General features: G+C 32.8%; 2 protein-coding genes across 2 annotated transcripts; both read left to right on the top strand.

Moving 5' to 3' along the window:
- Positions 1-4847: 4847 nt before the first annotated feature.
- Positions 4848-8645, top strand: LOC105158541 (pto-interacting protein 1). The gene is made up of 6 exons (XM_011075324.3): positions 4848-6163; positions 6282-6539; positions 6634-6806; positions 6905-6984; positions 7089-7236; positions 7911-8645. The coding sequence occupies exons 1-6, from the start codon at positions 5590-5592 to the stop codon at positions 8250-8252; spliced, it is 1575 nt and encodes a 524-aa protein (XP_011073626.1). The 5' UTR covers positions 4848-5589; the 3' UTR covers positions 8253-8645.
- Positions 8646-17132: 8487 nt separating this feature from the next.
- On the top strand, positions 17133-17758 carry LOC105158542 (putative calcium-binding protein CML18). The gene has a single exon (XM_011075325.3). The coding sequence runs from the start codon at positions 17208-17210 to the stop codon at positions 17652-17654; it is 447 nt and encodes a 148-aa protein (XP_011073627.1). The 5' UTR covers positions 17133-17207; the 3' UTR covers positions 17655-17758.
- The last annotated feature ends 1480 nt before the right edge of the window (positions 17759-19238 follow it).

Consider the following 19238-nt stretch of genomic DNA (forward strand, 5'->3'; position numbering starts at 1 on the left):
TAAATTTAATAATAATATATCGTAGAAACATTACTTCTTTCTTTTTTGGACATTTAAATATTTGAGTTTTTATCATTAATTATTTAATTGAATACGTATTTTCAACTTTGATTTTATATAAATATAGACAAAAAAGGGAAATATTCCACAAATTAATTTTATTTTAAGCAATTGTATTTCAATAAATAATTTAATAATTTTTTAATTATTTATAAATCATTCACAAGCTACAATATAAAAATATAAATACCTTAAAAATGGATACCCTTTATATTCTTTTTTTATTTAATCATACGTTATGATCCTTTCAACTAAATACTATATTATATTATCAAATGAAATATCTTATTAAAAATTATGTGGCCCAATGACCTATTAAAATGGTAGGCCCACACCCACAACCCGACCTGACCTGAACCATAACACTATCTATTTATTCCTAAACCCTAGCACTTCTCTCTCATCACCCCCCCCCACCCACCCCCCTTTTTCTTCCGCCGCCTGTCTCTCTCTGTTTTCTCCCGTTTACCCCTCTTACCTTGTTCCACCGCCATTCGCTTTCCAAAGCCAAGATAATGACTTTTGGAAAGCCACCCTTTTCTTTACCTTTTCACCGATTCTTCACCCCTTTTAAAAGGGGGCTTGGCCTTCGGTCAAAGGTAACCAGTTCCTTTTTACTTGGTGTCTTTCATCCTCTTCCTCTTCTTTCTCCTAAAGTTCTCTGTGAACTAGTGGTGGGTTTCAGTGACCGATTGTGTGGATCTTTGTAATCTGAAAGTTGAGGTGTTGTTGAGGTAGTGTGGTGGTCAACCATGGGTCATTTTGCTTGTGGGTGCAGTGTCTAGTGACCGTGTTCCCTATTATTTTGAATCTGGCTTTTCTGAGCCGTTTCATCCACATACTGTTATTCTTTATTATTTCAGTTTATTCAGCTTATTATTATTATTATTTGTGATTTATAATATTGGCTTGTAATTATTTAAGGGGTTTTGTACTCCATTTTGTAATAGTTGATAGGCTATTTTGTTGAAAGGAATTGCCTCGAAGGGTTTTCTTCCTCCCTACATATACCACATGCAAATACCTCAAATCAATCATCATATAATACAATATAGGATCATTCAAGTTTCCATTCTATTTAATTCTATCACACGAATCAAATGTGTCCTATATATATATGTCTTGTCCCAACCTAATTTGATTAATATTAATTAATTACGAATTAGGTGCATGGCTGACAAATCATGCAATAACTGCCTGTTTTTGGTCATCGTTCCACGTGGGGGCTCTTCTTCTATGAAAATGGCCTCGTGGCAGCCCATCTTATGTAATTTTAAATAAATTTTTGTGAATATTTACATTATTTTTAATGATGATATTAATATAATAATATTTGAATATATGATGTTGATTTAGTCATAATTGCGATCGGGTGTTGTTCATTATTATTTTGTAGGAATTTTATGAGTTTATTTTTACAAAAAAAATCTCATTGAGATGAACTTAAAATTTATAAATTGCTCAAAATTTTCATTTATAATAGATGTAAAACGCATACTAACATTAATAAGTACTGTATTTAATTAATAATTTGTAAATTAATTTACTCATTGATCAAGTGAAATAACATGAAATTTCGTAGAGTTAGGTAGTGGCCCAATAAAAAGAATTAAATTATTCGGACTTCATAATAATTTTAAATGAAATAATGTCTTTTTCCTTTACACTTATTTTATTTTTCTTTTTTCGAGACACTTATTTTATTTTTCTAAGTAAATAAGAATGAGAAATTTGGGATATTTGAGCCATGAGGATAGCACAAAACCAGTCACCAACAAAATTTCCTGTAAAAAATTAATTTTTTTTGGTTATATTATAAATGACCACAATTTAAAAATTATGGTAAATTAATATTATTAACTACATTTAAATAAAATCAGTATAAAAAATTAAATTTTCAATTACTACGATTAATCATATTTATCATGATTTTATCTGTATCAAAATATTTATCATGATTTTGATTACAATTAATATTTTGGCCTCACTTACAAAAATAATAACTAATAACTACTAAAGAGTTGTATTTAATTTGTATTTGTTATGATTTTTTTATCATAATAATTAATTAAAAAAATAATATTTCGTCTAATGATTGACGTACAATTAAATCTCATCAAGTGCCAATAACTTTCCGACATATCCCAACTTTGAATGACTCGACAAGTCACCAATTGCAAGAGCTTAAAACACTAAGAATATTTGGTCCCTCGCAACCACATTTCTCTAATCTAATTTATACGTCAACGTCAAGAAAAAAAATATAAAAATAAAAATATCAGACGTGCAAAGGCTACATTCTATGATTTATCCAAATAGATTTTGCATAATTAAGTAACCTATCATGCACCCACATTTCTCCTACCCAACCAGCTTAATATTGTCGGCTGAATTGATAAGAATGGAGTATTATTAATTAAATCGTTGTAAATTTATTTTCCTCTGTCGATATTAATCGAGTGTCTTGATAGATAATATGTAAATGTTCTAGAAATCTGTTGTCTTGGAGTATTCTTGGTTTGTAATGGTGATTGAAATCAAAGTCGTTGATTTTTTTCTTTTTTTTTTTTTAAAAAAAAAACCCGTGATGCTTATTAGGACCACATATGTAAGTAATTTTTTAGTTCATGCATGTCATGTAAGTATTTATTTAGGTGGGGGATAGTAAATTCTGAGGATAATAATAATATTTCATTTTATGATATTATCATAATTATGTCTGAATAGTTTCATTACTATTCTTTTGCATTGTCACATTTGTAAAGAAGTTTTGAAGGACTCCCACTTTATTCTTTTGGATAAAAAGGGAAATAAGATTGGACCACATTTATGTCAATTTTCATAAATGTATATAATATTTACATCACGTGTGTTAAAGAAACATATATCATTTATATCACAATTAGGTCGGTCTAAATACTTTAAGTCAATAAAGTCTTGTTCGATTTGTAAGTTTGAGACTTTAATACTAAAAGATTGTGAATTCGAGTCTCACGAATGTGGATATATGTTTACTTCTATAGTAATTTGTTATTTTTCTGTCTCTTTTGAACGTATTTGTTGATTTCCATTATTGATGTATTAAATCAGTATCTGAATTTAAATATGTCGATAATGTAATGGGTCACATTCATTTTCAAGTGAGGTTTTGTTTTTCATATGAGAAAATGAAAATATATTTCTAATGATACTTTTTATGCCAGTTTTTTTTACGAAAAAAATAAGACTGAATGATATTAATGTATTTGGAATAATATATTTTTTTAATTAAAGACAAATAAAACTAAACGTGTTTAAAGCATGATGTTTCGCGATATTTTTGTACAAAAAATCGTGATGTTTCAATACGAAAAAGAAAAAAAGGCTTTAGGTTATAATTGTAGCAAATGTCGAAATCTGTAGCAAAAACTCTTCTATTACGAACTCACTATTCGTTTTGTTGGTAGAAAATACGGGGCTTATACAATTCTTCACTACGATCAAAATTCGTAGCAAAAGAGTATTTGCTACCGAAAAATTAACTTTTATCTCAACTTCAATTTGGATACGAAAAATTGTGGCAAAAACTAACAACTTCCTTTTAATTTTTTTTGCTACAAATTTTCTTTTGCAGTTAATAACAACCTTTTACTACGATATTTTTCTTGTATAAATATTTTGGTAATAAAAGATATATATTTTTAAATAGCATTTGTAATATTTTCAAAAAAATCATTGAATTTTATGATATTATTTTTTTTATACATAAAAGTTGTGATAGAATGCATTTCCAAAATTTATGATCCAGTACTGATGTAATTTAGGGCTTTGGCCAAAATACTATAATATGAAATGTTGCACAAGAATCTTGAATTTGTGGTGTGGTGTGGCTCAAAGGTAGAATTAGGAGGTGTTTTGATGAGTTTATAAACTTTCTACAAAGGGATAACTGAGATTGAGTAGGTGGAGTGATCCTTAGTTTTGTCTCTGTCTCTCATGCTACTTGCTACAATTTACTCACACTTTGGCTTCAATTGCATCCACATAATCTTAGTTTCAACACTTCACACCAATAATGGATCATCATAAAAATATTCAAGAAAGTAGCAAATTTCGTTTAACGAACCTGTTTGGACGAGTTTATAAACATTTTAATATATTTTAAAAGATGTTCTAAAATTTATAAACGTGTTTCGTAAATTTTTTAATGAAAGAGCTTGCAAGATTAGAAAATAAGATGATGGGAGCTTATAAACGAGTTTAGAAAAAAATAAGTAACTTATTTTTAAAGTTTTGACAAACTTTCAACTTTGATTTTATTAATTACAAAATTATTATTATTAACATTTCATATCCTTCATGATTTAATTTCATCTTTATCCGTTAAGAACTTATTTTTAAAAAAACACTTAATATCTTATAAACTAAAAAAATATTTGTGAGATGCATGAAAGTTACAATGTATTTTAAATAAGTTAACCAAACACAACATCAATAGTAGCAAGAGTTGCCAAAATGGGAAGGGCAAACCCATAAACACCGTATTGGATTTTTTTTATTACATGTTTCATCGTATTTTCTATTCCATTTAATATATAGATGTTATTTAAGAAAATTTGTCCTACACATTATATATATATAAATTAAATAAAATAGAAAATACGTACGGATTTGAAATTGAAAATCCATTTCCATAAACAATAGGCAGTAGAACAAAGGCCAGAATGAGCCAAAAAATGGCAAGGAGAGCCCATCTCTTCTGTCAAGAATGGTTGTTAGGGGATGAGAAATTGGCAAGTAATGGAATTGGATGGTCACCAAACTAGCATCATTACATCATCTTTGTTCTGGTTCTTGCTGCATTGAATTATTCTTTAATCATACCAAGATCCTCATTAAAAACCCCAGAACTCCCCTTTTCCATCACCACCCATACTATAATCTTGTCCAGATAATGTGAACTCCATTAATTTCAAGCAATCAGTGAGCCACAAGCATCTCCTCCCCCCCTTTGTCCCTCCTACTCCCCACTTTTTTATTGTCTGCTTCTCATTTTCTATGCAAGAATTGCAGTATTCTTGTGGGTTCTTGTCGTCTTTGTCCACCAACAATCTCAACCTCCCCCTCCCCCCCCACCCCACCCCCCAACTCCCATTTCCAATTTTCTTCATCATTTCACACTTTTCTTGCTCTTAGTATAATGTCATTGACACAGTAGCCTACTTGTCATCTAATTCACTGATCTGGGTGGGTCTTGTTTTGATTCTTGGGACCATCTCTCACCTTCTCCCATTAATATAATCACTGATTTCCAGACGGGTTTTTCGTTTTCGTGCATAAAAGTATTTGTTTATGCAATTCGGCATCCATTTTCCCAAGACTCTCTCTCCTTTTTTATCTTTTCACTCTTGAGGAGTGAATTCTCTCCTCTGCTTTCAAGCAAAGTTGCTTCAACTTTTTCTCTTTTTTCACCTTTTCTTTATGCTTTCTTGCCTTTTGGTATCTGGGTTTCTGTGTGTTCGCTTTTGGTGATTCATAATCATATCAAGAATGGGGTTTTCAAGAAATAGTTGCACCAACTCTATAGAGCCTCTCCACGCCTCGTTTTCCTCCAAAGCGCCAGCTCTAGGCCCTACTGATGATCATGAGTACTGTGAGAACTATGAATTTGATGATTTCGAAGTAAAGTTCAAGTCTTTACTGTACAAAATGATCTGGGATTTTGGTTTGGGTTGCGTCATTCCCCACCGCCGGCGCCGGAGCTCCGGCAAGAATGAGGAGAAGGAGGGTAACTGCGGTGGCCACAATTTGGAGCACAATAAGGCCTGGCTGCTGGCCGAGTCTGGTGGCTGTGGCGCGGAGGAGCCACACTCGGTTCACTCTTCTTTCAGGTTCAGTTTGTGCTCTCAAGTTGAGCTCGAGTCGATGGCCGTAAAAAGCAGCTGTTCTTCTGCTACTGTCTTGATGGTGAATTTGGACAATGGTTTCTTGACTGATTCTAAGTCTAAAGAGCTGAAATGGAGGAGAATTGAATCACTGGAGAGGAGTATTTCTCCTGTTGCACACTCTTTGATTCGGTTCAGCTACTCAGAAATTTTCTCTGCCACAAGAAATTTCTCTAAAGGTACTCTTATCATACGGTTTCTATTAATTCTTCTGAAATTTTGCATGAAAATCGAGTCTTGTGTGTGTGGGTATTTGGTCTCGATTTTCTCTGTGTATGATTGTGTTGCAATGAGTAGGTAGAGTTTTGGGAAGAGGAGCATTGAGCTGTGTGTTTAGAGGAAGAGTGGGATTTCGAAGAACTGCAGTGGCAATTAAGAGGTTGGATAAAGAAGACAAGGAATCATCAAAGGCGTTTTGTAGGGAATTGATGATTGCTAGTTCTCTGCATAATCGGCACATCGTTCCCCTGGTGGGATTTTGCATTGATGCTGAGGAGGGCTTGTTTTTGGTCTACAAGTATGTTTCCGGTGGAAGCCTAGAGCGATTCTTGCACGGTATTAGTCCGTTTCATTCTTGACATCTACTGTAGAGGCATGATTCAGTGATTTATGAAGTTTTTAGTAGCCTAAGATGAATGTTCATGTGCAGAGAAGAAGAGGGGAGTGAAGGGTGGCCCTGCACTTCCTTGGTCGGCCCGGTATAAGGTTGCCTTGGGAATTGCCGAGGCAATTGAGTATTTGCATAACGGAACGGAAAGATGCGTTGTTCATAGGGACATTAAGCCCTCAAACATCCTTCTTTCTTCAAAAAAGACACCCAAGGTGAGGAAAAGAACAAGATTTTCTCGTGCAATTTCAACAAAATTTCCTATAGATGCATTGGCTTTATGCAGTATTTATTTATGTGGTTATTTGTACAGTTATGTGACTTCGGATTAGCATCATGGACTCCTGCACCATCAATTCCATTCCTTTGCAAGACTGTTAAAGGCACATTTGGGTATGATCTCTTTAACTTTTATGTGCAAGAATCATATAGTACCATGTGTTTTTGTTCAAGAATTAACCAAGATTGTTCTTTTCTGGTTTGTTTGAATCTTACAGGTACTTGGCTCCTGAATATTTCCAGCACGGTAAAGTATCCGATAAAACTGATGTTTATGCCTTCGGGGTCGTGCTCTTGGAACTAATAACCGGCAGGAAGCCAATTGAGTCAAAAAGAGGACCAGGAGAAGAAAATCTGGTTTTGTGGGTAGGTCACTGCTTTAATTTCTGCCTCATTTCCTTCTAATTCGTTTCTCCTTCTGCAGCTCAATTCGTCCTGATTTCACATTCCGTGGTATATTAAGCCTTACTCACTCTGTTCCAACTGAAGATCATTAATTTCGAATTGTATATGTTAACTCATCGAGCAGCGGGTAACTTCGCTAATAATCCAAATCAGTGACTCTTTTTCTCTATAGATAATATAAATTTCCTCGCAACTAAATTTCTTAAGACGCCAGTTAGAAATAGGGAACTTGGTTAGCTCAGCAGTTTTTCTACCTAGCAGTCACTAGGACCTGTGCGGATGTTAGTCTTCGAACCTGAGTATTAAGTGAATGGATCAGTCCCGACTATTTTTAAGCAGACAATATAGTACGATGCTGAAAGCCCCTGGTTGTCTATATTAGATTAATTCTTTCCAGATCAGGTCTGATCAGAATGAAGTACTAACATGTCAAGTGCTATTATACCAGTAAAATTCATATGAATGATGCTCTCCTTATACTTCTCATCAATCACATTGCAACTGTGATTCATTGGCCATTTGATTGGCTTGGCCTATGTTGAACCGGTTGGAGCTAGACTTTCTTGTTAATACCACATTTACTTTTAGACAAAAATCGAGTCTTAAACACAAACTTTCATTCTTGTTCTTTCCAGGCAAAGCCACTACTACAACAAGGAGGCCTGGAAAAACTGCTTGATCCACGTCTAAAATTCCACCCAAAGAACTCAACTCAGGTAACCCGTATGGTTCGAGCAGCAACTGCCTGCATAAACAACGAGGAGTCCCGCAGGCCCGAGATGAGCGAGATCATCAGGATACTGAGAGGAGATGAGACCAGAGGCTTAAGCAGAAAGAAGGTTATCTTGCCAGCAAACAGCACTGTGATTGAATGTTACCCTCAGTTGCAACGAACAAAGAGCGAGATGAAGAGCCACTTTGCATTGGCCATGCTGGGAGTTGAGCTTGAGGACGACGATTACCTGTACTCCCGGTGACACCACTGTAACTTTTGAAATCTTCTGCCTCGGTTATTGGTTATCCTCGGGCTTTTTCATTGCATAGATTTCGATTGTTTTTCCGGTCGAGCTCTTTGTTGTAGGTCTTTTTTCCAAGAAATGAAACATTAACCTTAGAATTTAACAGTGTTTGATTTTTGTATAGAACTGATAGCTGTTGTGATTGTATAGCTCTGCATTTTTTTCCATAACATGGAAGAATGGCATCGATTATTTTTTGCCAAGTTAAAAGAGTGCAGAGGATTTAATTTGAACAAGTGTAGATTGACTTTCGCTGTTGTAATTTGGCTGAATCATAGTAGACTGTATTTGTCCGTGTTTGTTTGATTTATGTATTTAGTGGGCATGTGAAGTGATCCATGTTCCTGGAAATAGTACAATGCTGTCATGTTCAAATAATGCACGATAACGTGGGCATTAATTATTGACATTTTTTTTAATATTTTATAATATGCAATTTATTACCTCATTTAATGTCTAAATTCAAAAATTAATTCAATACATTAAAAATTCAAATCAATCTTTACATTCAAACGGGATAAATAAATAAAAAATATACTATTAACAAAAGATATATTATTCATACTCGAACCACAATATTTTATTAAAGTTTTGTGAGGACTTAATTTTACCTATGAAGCAAGCTCATTGTCTATTAACAATATTTTGTTGAACAAGTTAATTATAAAAAAAAAAGATTAAGGCATTAGTGAGTGGAGAAGCATAAAAGTAGAAGAAAACAATTTTGAAAACACTTAAGCTATTAGAAGAAAAGAATTTAATATTTTTTATACGTCTACAATTGTGGTTGGTGCTAAATAAATGAAGATGCATTTTACTTGCATAAACCAAATATAGGGATAAAATTATATCACTTATAGAATTTAGGGATAATTGTACTTTTGGTCCCATATCCTCTTCCCATTTTTGGTCCCAAACTTTATGAGATCGACACTTTAGACCTCAAAACCTTAATTTTTGATGGCGTTAGTTGGGCGCATTAGTTTTTAACGGAAGCAGCACGTGAATAGCATGCCATTAGCTGACCGTTTTTTGAGCCAACAGAAAATGAGGGAAGAAATTTGTCATCATGACAAACTTAAGTGCAGTAGTTGCCGTAACAAAAAAGAACAAAGTGGTGAAGAAAAGTGAGGGTTTTGGGTGAAGAAAAAATGAGGGTTTTGGGTGTAATTAAGTGCAGCAGTAGTTTTGGATGGATAAACACTTTTTGGTTTTGCTATAATTATTTTGTCTTGACACATACTATTAGGAGCGCAATCCCATGTTTTTGGCAGTTTGGTTGCAAGCCTTTGAGTTGTTTCAGGACCTATTTTGCTTGTCCTTATTAGCACAATTTGGTTTAGTGGATGCTATGGTTTTTGACCCTTGCTTTGGGCATAATATGGGATATCAAGTGTTATTTCTTAGCGGGCAGAATCTCATTTTTGGTTCCACTAGATAGGGTTCTTCTTACTTTTGGTTTCGAGCTTCACGTGTTTAACATTTTTGGTCCAAAATCCTATTTTTTTTTAACAGAAGTGCTCATGTTCTGTTAACAATTAGCGAAAACGGCACGTGACAAGTTACGTGCCGTTAGTCAACTGGTAGCTAGCAAAAAATAAAAATAGAAGATCAAGCTTGTGTTCAGTTTTTTGGAGGAAAAAAAAGGGGCGAAAAAATATTTTTTTGTTATTTATATATGTAAATAACCTACAAGCACTATTTTCACCTTAATCTTGAGAGAAATAGACCAAAAGATGTCACAAATATCTCAAAATGCTTCAAATATTGAATGCTATTATGGCAAAACTGCTCATTTGAAGATCTCATGGACAAGTGACAATCCGGGTAGAAGGTTTTATAGTTTCTTCGAGGAGAGGTAGAGGTGGATGTGGATGTGGATGTTTTTATGTGATTTGATCCATCAATGTGCGTAAGAGCTACAGTAGTAATTCCTGGATTGTTGCGCCGACTGAATTTGCAAGAAGAAAAAATTCGACAATTGCGTCGAAGTAATCGAATTTTGATTTCTGTAATGATCAGATTTTTTTTTTCTGTTGTTATGTATGTTGGTAGTTTGAACAATTATATTATTATGTATTATTTGATGTTTTTATATATTACTAGATGACCTTTTCGTAATGGTTAATTATGTGTCAAAAGAATAATGGATGTCTTTTTTGTAAGTAAATTTAGTTTATGTTGTGTTTAAATGTGTAAGCATAAGTCTTGAAGCAATAAAAATAGAAACTAGAATCGCACAAGCATTGAATTGCAAAAAAACAGAAAATATACTCAAATGAATTGATTTTGATCATTACTGAAATATGTTGTAAAGTGCAACTTTACATGCTTAAAACTTACCAAATACTACCACTTTACAAAATCAAAATGTGCCAAAACATCCCCCAAAAGTCTTGCAGTAAGTGCAACATTTTGTTTAACAATATATCATACTTTGGAAAATAATTAAAATGAGCCATGCTCCGATGTGCTGGAGCCTTTTCACTCAGCCACTCAACCACTTTGGGATCTAATTTAGCCAATTCCTCTATTTTGAAATTAAATTCATTCACTATTGTTGCTTTTGCAGCATTTGACAACCCTTTCTTGAAAGTTAACCCTCTAAATCCAACAGTTTTCATGTTGACATGTAAGTACCTCATACAGAATCTATTATCTTTGCCAAGGAACACACACTCAAATGCAAGAATCAATCCTTTTTGCTTGTCACTCATAAAAGTGTATGTGTCATCCCTCATAATATGCAAATCATCCTTTAACAATTCCAAAAACCATTGGTATGTTTTCCTAGTATCTCCAGAAAGCACAACATGAGCCAAAGTGTAAAAGTTATTATTTGGGTCAATAGAAACTGCTATTAGCAGAACAACTCCATAGGTACCCTTTAGATAACACCCATCACCACTATCACAGGTCTACAGCCAAATAAAAACCTTTGCTTCAAAGCATCAAAGCACACATAGAATTTAGAAAACTTTCTCTACCAATACCATCATCCCAATCTATCATTACCATCATTACTGTGGACTCAGGATTACTGCTTCTTAATTCTGATGCATAGTCCCACAAAATATCAAATTGATCTTCAGCTTTGCCTTCAATTTTTTCAATTGTTTTTTATTTGCTCTATGTTCTTGATTTTTTGATACATGACACTAAGTTCTTTAATTACATTATTTCTGAAACTCTTCACATTTCTTTTAGGATCTATTCTGAAAGCACCTTCATATTTGGTTGACAACCATTTGCTATTCACATTGTCCAAGAGGTCTTCAAATGAGCACCTTTACGACAATAGCATTCAATATTGGGAGTATTTTGAGAGGATTGTGACATATTTTTAGTAGCTCGATTTTTAGTACAGAGGGAAAAAAATACAAATTTTTGTAGTAGATTTTTTCTACCTTAATTGGTGAATTTGTGGATGTATATATTGGCAAGAGGGAGGGTAAGGTTTTTTTGGGGCCAGATTTCCCTCCAAAATTCATCAACCAACATCAACAACATTTTTTTTGGCTCAAAATATAGTTAGGGAACGACATGACTATTCATATGCTGTTTTCGTAAAAATTAACGTCTTGGGACTAACACCAGTAAAGAATTAGGGTTTTGAGGTCTAAAGTGTTGACCCCGTAAAGTTCGGGATAAAAAATAAGAAGAGGTCTATCTTGTGGGATCAAAAGTGCAATGATCCCTAGAATTTATATTGTACTGGCATTGAATGTGACATGCTTCCTATTATTTAATAGTACTAATTATATTTAGGTTCCTTTTAAAAATGTGAAATTACATTTTTTTAAAAAAATTTTCAAAATTCCACTTAGACCCTCTTTGAGAATTATCCGTTTATTACTGACCTTCTTCCATTAAGTTTCATAGTCACCATTCAATACACAACTCAAACACCCTAATTGTTCTATTTTGTCTGAGAAGATTGTTGCGAGAAACAATTAAAGCATAAAGTAAATAAGCACAACGACGACATCTGCCAATTTATCTCGTTTATTCATAATCCAATGCTATTACAAACGAAATAATTGCTTAAATAGATTACAAAAAACCAATCTATTAACTTTTCTGTCACTTATTCTAATAGACCCCTCTCAAATGGATGAGGTATCCGCTATAAATGGGCCTCGTACCGCTTTGCGAAGGGTAACGCTGCTTTGACATTGGCACACAAAAAATTCTTATACGTGTTTATACATGCTCTTATTTTACTATGCAATTATGTTTTTCATATTCATTATCATGTTTATTGTTTATTGACTTAATCGTCGGAATGCTAACATATTTTTTACAAATATCTTTTCCAACACTTGCAAGAACTTGGGTAAAAAATTTTAAGTTGGACCCATTTGAACAAACAACTTTTTATTCACATCATGATCATATAATCTCTACTTCCACAATTAAACTGACAACAAAGAACTATCCACTACACATACATCATTTGATGCTCCATCAATAATGAAAAACAGAATCAGAATCTCTCGATACGTCGACATCTAATAAATTGTTGTTGGTGATATTTAATCCGAACAACCAATTGATTACACATTTGTTTTATCATTTTCAGAATATTTCAATGGACAAAAGGATTATATAGTGCTCAAATTTGAATAAACAACGGAATCTATATATATATATATATGGTCAACGCATATATCATAGAGGTTATTAGCTGATAATTGAACAAAAATATATGATTGTTTAAAATTATTTTTTTTAAAATTCTAAAATAATAAATATTTTCTTCAATTAAATAATGTAACATTATTCATATGAATCATAAAAAAAAAATGGAGTGTGAATACTTGTTAACAGATCAATTCATGTAATTTTTCATATTTGTATCTGGAAAGCAAGTGCAAGCCTATGTGATTTTCCACTTACGGCTTCCTAGTTGAATTCCAAAAGCTTCTTAACTTACGTTCTTGTCAAATATGTTATATCAGAAAAGCAAGTGCAGCTCTGTTCAGGGCGTTCGCTAAGTTCTACCCTCTCCAACGTCTGCTGCCCATCGAACTTCCAAGCTCCGTTGGGACATAGGCTAGAACCATCAGGTTCGTCTTTGCAAAAATCAGAGGCAACTAATAGCATACAAACATTGAGAAAAAATGTGTGTGTGTGTTTCAACAACACGCTAAGGGTGGCAAACGAGCCGAGCCTGCTTGCGAGTTTTGTGAGTCGGCTCGATTTTGAGCTCGACTCGAGTTCAATATTCTCTATTCTAACGAGTTTTTTCATTTTATTTTTGATTTTTTTATATATATTTTTATTTTTGAGCTCTGCTCGAGCTCGACTCATTTACACTCCATTCAACACGCTAGTTATATAGCACATATTCAAGATTCAACCCTAAACTGTTGCAGTCATGACTTATCACTGGTGGGGAGATTTTTTTACTTTTTTTAATCTTTTTATGCCGTTTTTTTTCTTTTTAAATATTCAATATGAGGGCATTTCGGAATTCTGGATTTTACTCACCAAATAAATAATTTTAAGGAATTTAAGCTTAATATAATTGTATAAATATAGATATAAAGTGTTCATTAATTTAAATCATATTTTATACATTAAATATATTAGATGATATATGAAGTAACCCTGGCTGGTTTAAATTAAAAAAAAAAGAAGATGATATATGAAGTAGGAATCAAAATGGATTCCTTTTCAAGTGAACTCTGTGCTGGCCCACACACTACCACAATATATATTAAATAATTTTATGGTCCACGACCAAATTTGAGATAAGCTCAACATCCATCATCATATCTCACTGGCATGGCTCTTTTTTCCACCAAATCTGCTAGACCCACTAACAAAAACCAGCCCACTATCCAACCCAGTAAAAAAACCCGACCCAATAGCCCTACCCGACCCAGTCCATTAGAAACCCCTAAAAGCTACCCTCATTCTTATTTTCTGCAATTCTCTCTCTCTCTCTCTCTCTCTCTCATTCTTGGCCGTGACAGCAACCCTCTCCCTCTCTCTTGTTCTTTGTTTTTTCTTTTTCTTCATTTTCAATGATTTTGAAAATGCAATCACTTCCCAAAATCACCCCCTCTCACTCTATTTCTACGGTATAAATTTCCCCTGATCCAAGAAAAATAGACAAGAAAAAGAAGCAAAAATCGAGTGAGTTTTGAGATCTTTGCGATATTTTTAAGTGGTTGGCTCTTTGTGGACGATCCTAACGTTTTTCTTGGTGAAAATATGGAGCAACCGTGAGATTGGTTCCCGACCTTTGTGGCCGTGTCTTGTCTCGTCGGATCTCGGCTCCCTGAGCCGTTTTACTGCTTTATTTTAATATTCGATTGTACTATTATTATTCTTTTAATATTCATTTGTAAGATAGTTTATATTATTAAGGGTCTGAAAAATCCTCAATTTTGTAATTGATTAGGTTCTATTTTTGGGGCTTTTACAGAAGGGATAAATTCCCAACAGTATGGCATTGACGATCACAACCCCTAGTTGCTTTTCCTTTCTTCCACTCCACTCTAACATGATAAACTTCCCCAACCCTTCAAAATACGTCACTACATCTCCTTAAGTACAAGTATATAACATCACCCATAGTTATGATTTAGTAGTTAATATTCAACGTTGTCATGTTCATGATGAGGCAATAAGTATTTCAAATTAAGTCGAATATATTATTGTTCAAATTTGTTTGAATTAATATCGAAATTCAAAAAAATTGTGTTTGTATATTGATACAATCAAAGCTTAAATGAGCTTTTATTGATTCAAACATAAATTGAGCTCGAGCAATTCGATATTTTCAAGTATATTTTATTATTTTTTGTACTAATCGAATCGAGTTCGAAAGCTTTCAGAACAAAAATATTTGTAAAATATAACAAATCGAATTCAAATTAGCTTTTATTGATCGATTTCAGTCGAATATCGAATAGTTTATTTAGTTTTTAGCCCTACTCACTATGTGGGCGTGAACATGTCAAGGCATTTGGTGAGACTAAATATATGCTTTCACATGTGTATTAATTTTCATATGATTCAGCCTTGATTTTAGCGACAATAGGTCAGCTATAGAGTTTTCAAAAAGAGAGAGTAATTTGTGGTCTTGCCAATAAATAATGAATGCATGTAAAAGATAATAAATGAGATACTTATACTAATGTCAGGAGTTTTATAGTATGGTAGGGTGTACATAATTATTATATAGTTTATGTATAAAAATTCTTTTATACCCTTATAAACAAATTTAATGTTATTGATATATCCATAAAATTTCAACTAAACGATAATTTATTGAAGTTTTGATATTAATTATATTTTTGGATTATATCTAAGGAAAAACTTACATATATAAGAACATGCCGTTCAATTTTTTTAATCCGCCCACCTAACCCTTAAATAATCCAAATAGACCAATTCGATATACTCAATTTGAAAAAATAATTTAATAGTTTTAACCCGCACTTATTAAAATCTGGTTAAACCAATAATATTTTAGTTTAATGATTATTATTCATGTCATATAAATAAGTTCGAAGTTATGAATTTAAATTTTATTATATGTGTAATCTTATTTTATATGAATATTTGTCATACTTAATGTATATTGTCATAATTTATAATTTATTATCCATAATTAATTATATTAATGCATCGATTGGATTGAATATACTGTTCAATTTATTAAAATATTGATGTAAATTATATTTATAATTTCTTTTAGAATTCGTCAAGAGACAATATATATCCCTACATACTCTTGTCGAGTGCATAATTCGACCCGTCAACTAATTTAATTAGCTAAAAATTCACAAAGTCAAATTACTCCCTGATTCTTCCGGATCAAATTTGATCACATTAATTTAAATGAGACATGTTATAAATTTTATTATACTTTTTATATACTTATATATGATTTCTCTTAAATTATAAATCAAATACATAAAAATATATTTATTATATAATTAATTTCAACTTAACCGAATCAAAATCAGATTAAAATTTGGGGATAATTACATTTACACTCCTTGACCTATGGTCTGTTTACACAAATCATCCCTATTTTTTAGATAATTACACATATACCCACCAAATGTCAATATTACTTACACAAATCATCCCTTACTTTTTTGAAAAATTATAAATACACCCCTTAAAAATATTAGTATCATTATACAAACTACACCTATTTTTTGACTGTCAGGAATAGTTTTTGTAATTATACAAAGCATTGTGATAATTATATAAATAAACCATAAATTAGGGTTGTAAATATAATTATCCCTAAAATTTATTACTCATTCTTATATCATATTTTATTTTTTTAAGACACACATTCACTCAACTCATACTCAGTATTTAAAGGTTATAATTGTATTATAAATTTCATTCATTAATAATTTATACACACACAATTACAATATCAAGCATATATGATTAATCAATAACTATAATTATAAAATAGTTATTATCAAGACACACTAATTCCCACACATTGATGGGATGTAGCTCATATAAAATAATTATTATCAAAATACACTAATTTCCACATGTTGATGGGATTGAACCATAATTTTTTGATCATAAAGTATTAATTTCGGCAATTAAAGAAGCCCCAAGACAAGATTTGAGTACTAAACCGTTGGCTGGCTGCTCGAAAGGGACTCGTCTCACGTTTAGCTGTTGACTAGTTGCCTAGAAACCTACCTACCTAAATTTTGGTTTCTCTTGTTCAAAAAAGTTAAGAAAATACTCATTATGTCTTATGTTCGGACAATAGAAAGTTAAGAGATAAATAAAAAAAAAAGTAAAATAGGAAACTGAATTCTCACTCCACGCGTAGAAACCGTGTATTTCTCCCCTTCAAATGCCCAGCCGCAAGCTGCCCCACCCCATAGCAGTCGGCAAAGTTCTGTTATAGTAATGGAGAGAAATTCAGACTCGAATCAACAACACGACGAAGTTGAGAAAGTCTTCAACAAGTTCGACGCCAACGGGGATGGAAAGATTTCGTCGGCGGAACTCGGCGCCGTGCTCAACGGCCTGGGCTCCGCAATGTCCGCCGACGAGGTGGAGCGCGTGATGTTGGAGCTGGACACAGACGGCGACGGATTCATCGACCTGAATGAGTTCAAGGCCTTCCACTACGGCGGCGGAGACGAGGGCAGGGAGTTGAAGGATGCGTTTGACTTGTACGACAAGGACAAGAACGGGAGGATCTCGGCGAGCGAGCTGCACGGGGTGCTCCGGAATCTGGGGGAGAAGTGCTCCGTCAAGGACTGCGAAGGAATGATCAGCTCCTTCGACGTCGACGGCGATGGCTGCATTAATTTCGAAGAGTTCAAGAAGATGATGACTGGGGCTTCATGATTCGCATAATTCTGTAAAACTCACAACATCTTTTTGCTCTTTTTCGTCGTGTGGCTATTTGATATTTATAATTAATATATTAAATTTATCGATTATTGTCAAAATCTAAATATTCTATTACATCTTCTATTCTATGTCATAGACATAATTTTACTTTTGATATCTTTGCTATACTTCTGTCCAAATCACTAAATTTGGGTACCTAAAATTTGCATTTTCATCATTGTTCTTAGTTACTTTCCGTTAGTTTGACCATTAGCAATCCTTTTTTAGAGGAAAAATAGATGGGATTTTGTTAAATAGCCATATTTGGTAGTCATAGACATCAATATGCAAAAGAGGTTTGAGAGTTGAATTGAGGAAAATTTAACAAAAAAAAAAAAAAAAAAAAGAGGAATGAGGAGAAATTAGTTTCCATCATTTTCAAAGGCAGAGAAATCGGTTAAAAGGCATTAACAAAAAATTCTTACCCGAATCAAGTTTGACTGAACCAAATCAATTACAAAGTAAGTGTATTATACTTGCAATATGATTGGTTATTTTTCTTGAATTATACACCTTTCATATGATAAGTACAATTATACTTATAATATGATTGATTTAGTTTAATAAGTGGGATTCGAACTAAAATTTTTGTAACATTGGATGATCTCCCGAAGTCCACTCCAAGAAACATTTGTCGCATGATACGAGCTCAATCACCACTAACAGTTTTGACGATACTGATCGTTATAAATATGAGAACTACATATGTTATTTATGCAACTAAATTACAAATGAAAAAGCTTTGGCTTATATATGAACCAAAATCTGAGTTAGGATTAGAGCTGAGTAGGGAAAGACGAACCTAAAATGCATGATGCACGAGCAATGGGGATATCTGTGCAGCTAAAAAATGTCGAAGAAGCTTTATTATTAGATTATATCACAGTTTGAATAAATAATATTTCATGGATGAGTCAACTTGAAATGAAAAATGAAAAACTAAATAAGAAATCCTTAAATTTCAAGAAAACAAAAGAAAATGGAAAAGGAACCACTACAATTTCAACACAGGATCTAGAATATACGTGAAATTTGAGAAGATGGAAATTGATTTCGAGTATAATGACTTTGGAATTTGGAGTACCAAAAAGTAAAATAGGAGTATAGTTAGGGTACAAAATGTGACGTTCATACATTTTTATACATAAATAAGAGATTAAATTGACAATGGAGGTATAAATAAATTATAGCTCGAAATTGTAATGCATTAGGAGGTAATTTTGTTCTGCAGAAAATGCTTAAATTTCAGTCATATATAAATTAATGCAACATGCTTGACCTTGGTTTTTGTGGTCATATATTCACATGGACAAACAAACAATTTGGTAAAATATTTAGCTAACATATCTTGGTGTAATTCCTTTCCTGACGCTAAAGGAATCACCAATAACTGAAGATGAAATTTGAAATTCTGTTCAAAGAATTCGGCCATTAAAATTTCTAGGCCAGATGGTTTAAATGCCTATTTTTATCAATCCGTCTGGCCTATTTTTAAAAAAAAATACTCTAATACCAATTATTATGAAATTTTTCTTTACA

The sequence above is a fragment of the Sesamum indicum genome, linkage group LG13, assembly GCF_026168435.1.
Source record: "Sesamum indicum cultivar Baizhima isolate 11 linkage group LG13, ASM2616843v1, whole genome shotgun sequence".
NCBI lineage: Eukaryota > Viridiplantae > Streptophyta > Magnoliopsida > Lamiales > Pedaliaceae > Sesamum > Sesamum indicum.

Coding starts and splice junctions, on each gene's coding strand:
- LOC105158541 (XM_011075324.3), top strand. CDS start 5,590: ATGGGGTTTTCAAGAAATAGTTGCACCAACTCTATAGAGCCTCTCCAC. Junction 6,164..6,281: donor CACAAGAAATTTCTCTAAAG/GTACTCTTATCA, acceptor TGCAATGAGTAG/GTAGAGTTTTGGGAAGAGGA. Junction 6,807..6,904: donor CTTCAAAAAAGACACCCAAG/GTGAGGAAAAGA, acceptor TTATTTGTACAG/TTATGTGACTTCGGATTAGC.
- LOC105158542 (XM_011075325.3), top strand. CDS start 17,208: ATGGAGAGAAATTCAGACTCGAATCAACAACACGACGAAGTTGAGAAA.